Source organism: Olea europaea, unplaced genomic scaffold, assembly GCF_002742605.1.
Source record: "Olea europaea var. sylvestris unplaced genomic scaffold, O_europaea_v1 scaffold269, whole genome shotgun sequence".
Taxonomy (NCBI): Eukaryota; Viridiplantae; Streptophyta; class Magnoliopsida; order Lamiales; family Oleaceae; genus Olea; species Olea europaea.
The window spans coordinates 313912-315669 of record NW_019245290.1 but is presented as its reverse complement, the minus strand read 5'-3'; the positions used below and the strand labels follow the sequence as shown (position 1 = coordinate 315669).

At 43.3% G+C, this 1758-nt stretch overlaps 1 protein-coding gene across 1 annotated transcript; it reads left to right on the top strand.

Moving 5' to 3' along the window:
- Positions 1–265: 265 nt before the first annotated feature.
- LOC111383442 lies at positions 266–1328 on the top strand. Its single transcript, XM_023007551.1, has 2 exons — positions 266–709; positions 893–1328. The coding sequence occupies exons 1-2, from the start codon at positions 364–366 to the stop codon at positions 904–906; spliced, it is 360 nt and encodes a 119-aa protein (XP_022863319.1). The 5' UTR covers positions 266–363; the 3' UTR covers positions 907–1328.
- The last annotated feature ends 430 nt before the right edge of the window (positions 1329–1758 follow it).

Genomic DNA, 1758 nt, shown 5'->3' with positions numbered 1-1758 from the left:
GACCGTAATAGCCGACGGGCACCGTAACGGGAAGTGCTTCACGAAACATGGCTGGCACATGATTGTCCAATTGTTCAACTCCAACTCCGGGCACGATTGGAGTAGGCAGCAATTGAAGAATCATTGAGATTATCTTCGAGTCAAGTGTAAACATATCTAGGACTTGAAAGACTACACCAGCATCGCATACGACTCTGCACGCGACCGTCTAGTTGTGTCCGACGAGTGGTGGAAGCGAAAAATTAAGGTACAAAGCTATTGGAATTGACACTTTCCAATTAATTGCATAACCTTCCTACTAAAAAAATTGTATTCCCGCTTGTGTCATAAAATTCAATTCGTGATTCCTAACTTTTATTTCGTATGCCGGCTCCTGACTCGTTCTACATTTATTTTTCTTCCATTTCGACCAAGAGAACAAAGAATACCGAGAGTCCAAAGACAGACTGCGGAGAGATATATGCCTACTGGGTTCTGTTCGGCGATTTATACGACAATGAGAAGTATGTGACGACGTCGAAGAAGCTGTGTAGGACTGGGTTCGCCATGTTTGAAGACAGTGCCAACGACGACACACGCAACGCAACACCAATGTGCGAGGAGAGCAGCGACTCCAATGATGAGGGCGACAAGTTCGATAGGCCTGCATCAAGCATGGATGTCTCTGGTCGTAGGAGTGGCAAGAAATGTAGATTCGACGGTAGTAAAAGTAAGGGGAAGAGAACTAAAATATCAACTTCGTGAAAATTGGAAAAGTGCAAACGACAGACATTGACATGAATAATTTGTCCTTCGTAGTTCTCCAATTTCCACAAAGTTGCTTCTTATTTGGAATTTGTCAACAATTGCCATGAATAATTGAGCATCTCTGACACCCCCATCTATGTTACAGAGCACAGTAGCTAGGAGAATCTCTTTAGAATTGTTGAAAGTGCACTATCAAGTATTTTCAACAGTGCCATTATTGCATACTGAAGTAAGTCTTTAAAAGGGGGAAACTTGACAGCAACCATTGCAACAACGAATGAGTACGCTCATGTGATAGAGAGAGAGAGAGAGGGAGACAAAATTCTTTGCTTTCTTTTGAGCTTAAAAATGCATAGGGAAATTCCAAACATGGTTACGGACGTTGTTAATGGCGCAATCGAATCTCAGCTGTGTTTCTGCCATTTTCTGATAATGAAGAGGAGATTGGGGAAGAGGAATTCATGCAACTGCTTGAAGATGATATTGTTCAGTGGTTTCGGTATTGTCGGATGGCGGAAATTGATGTGGCAGACTACTACCGTCGATAGAGACGTTAGATTACTCGATTTTCATTTGCAAAGAACTGTGTTTCTGCCATTTTCTGATAATGAAGAGGAGATTGGGGAAGAGGAATTCATGCAACTGCTTGAAGATGATATTGTTCAGTGGTTTCGGTATTGTCGGATGGCGGAAATTGATGTGGCAGACTACTACCGTCGATAGAGACGTTAGATTACTCGATTTTCATTTGCAAAGAACGGGCACATGTTCATGCTCAATGCGATGCAATGCAGTCTTTAACAGTGCTATGCAGAATTTAGGATGTACTCACCCATGCTTCGAAGATTTGCACACATACTTTGAGACAATTACGGACTACGCAGCTACTAGCATGTAGACGTGAGTTGAGACAGACCCCGACGCGGCAGAGGTAGAATTGCCGGATGCACACGAACAGGTCGCCGCTGAAGTGAACGCATCGAAAATACAGCGTCACGAGTGAGATCGTCT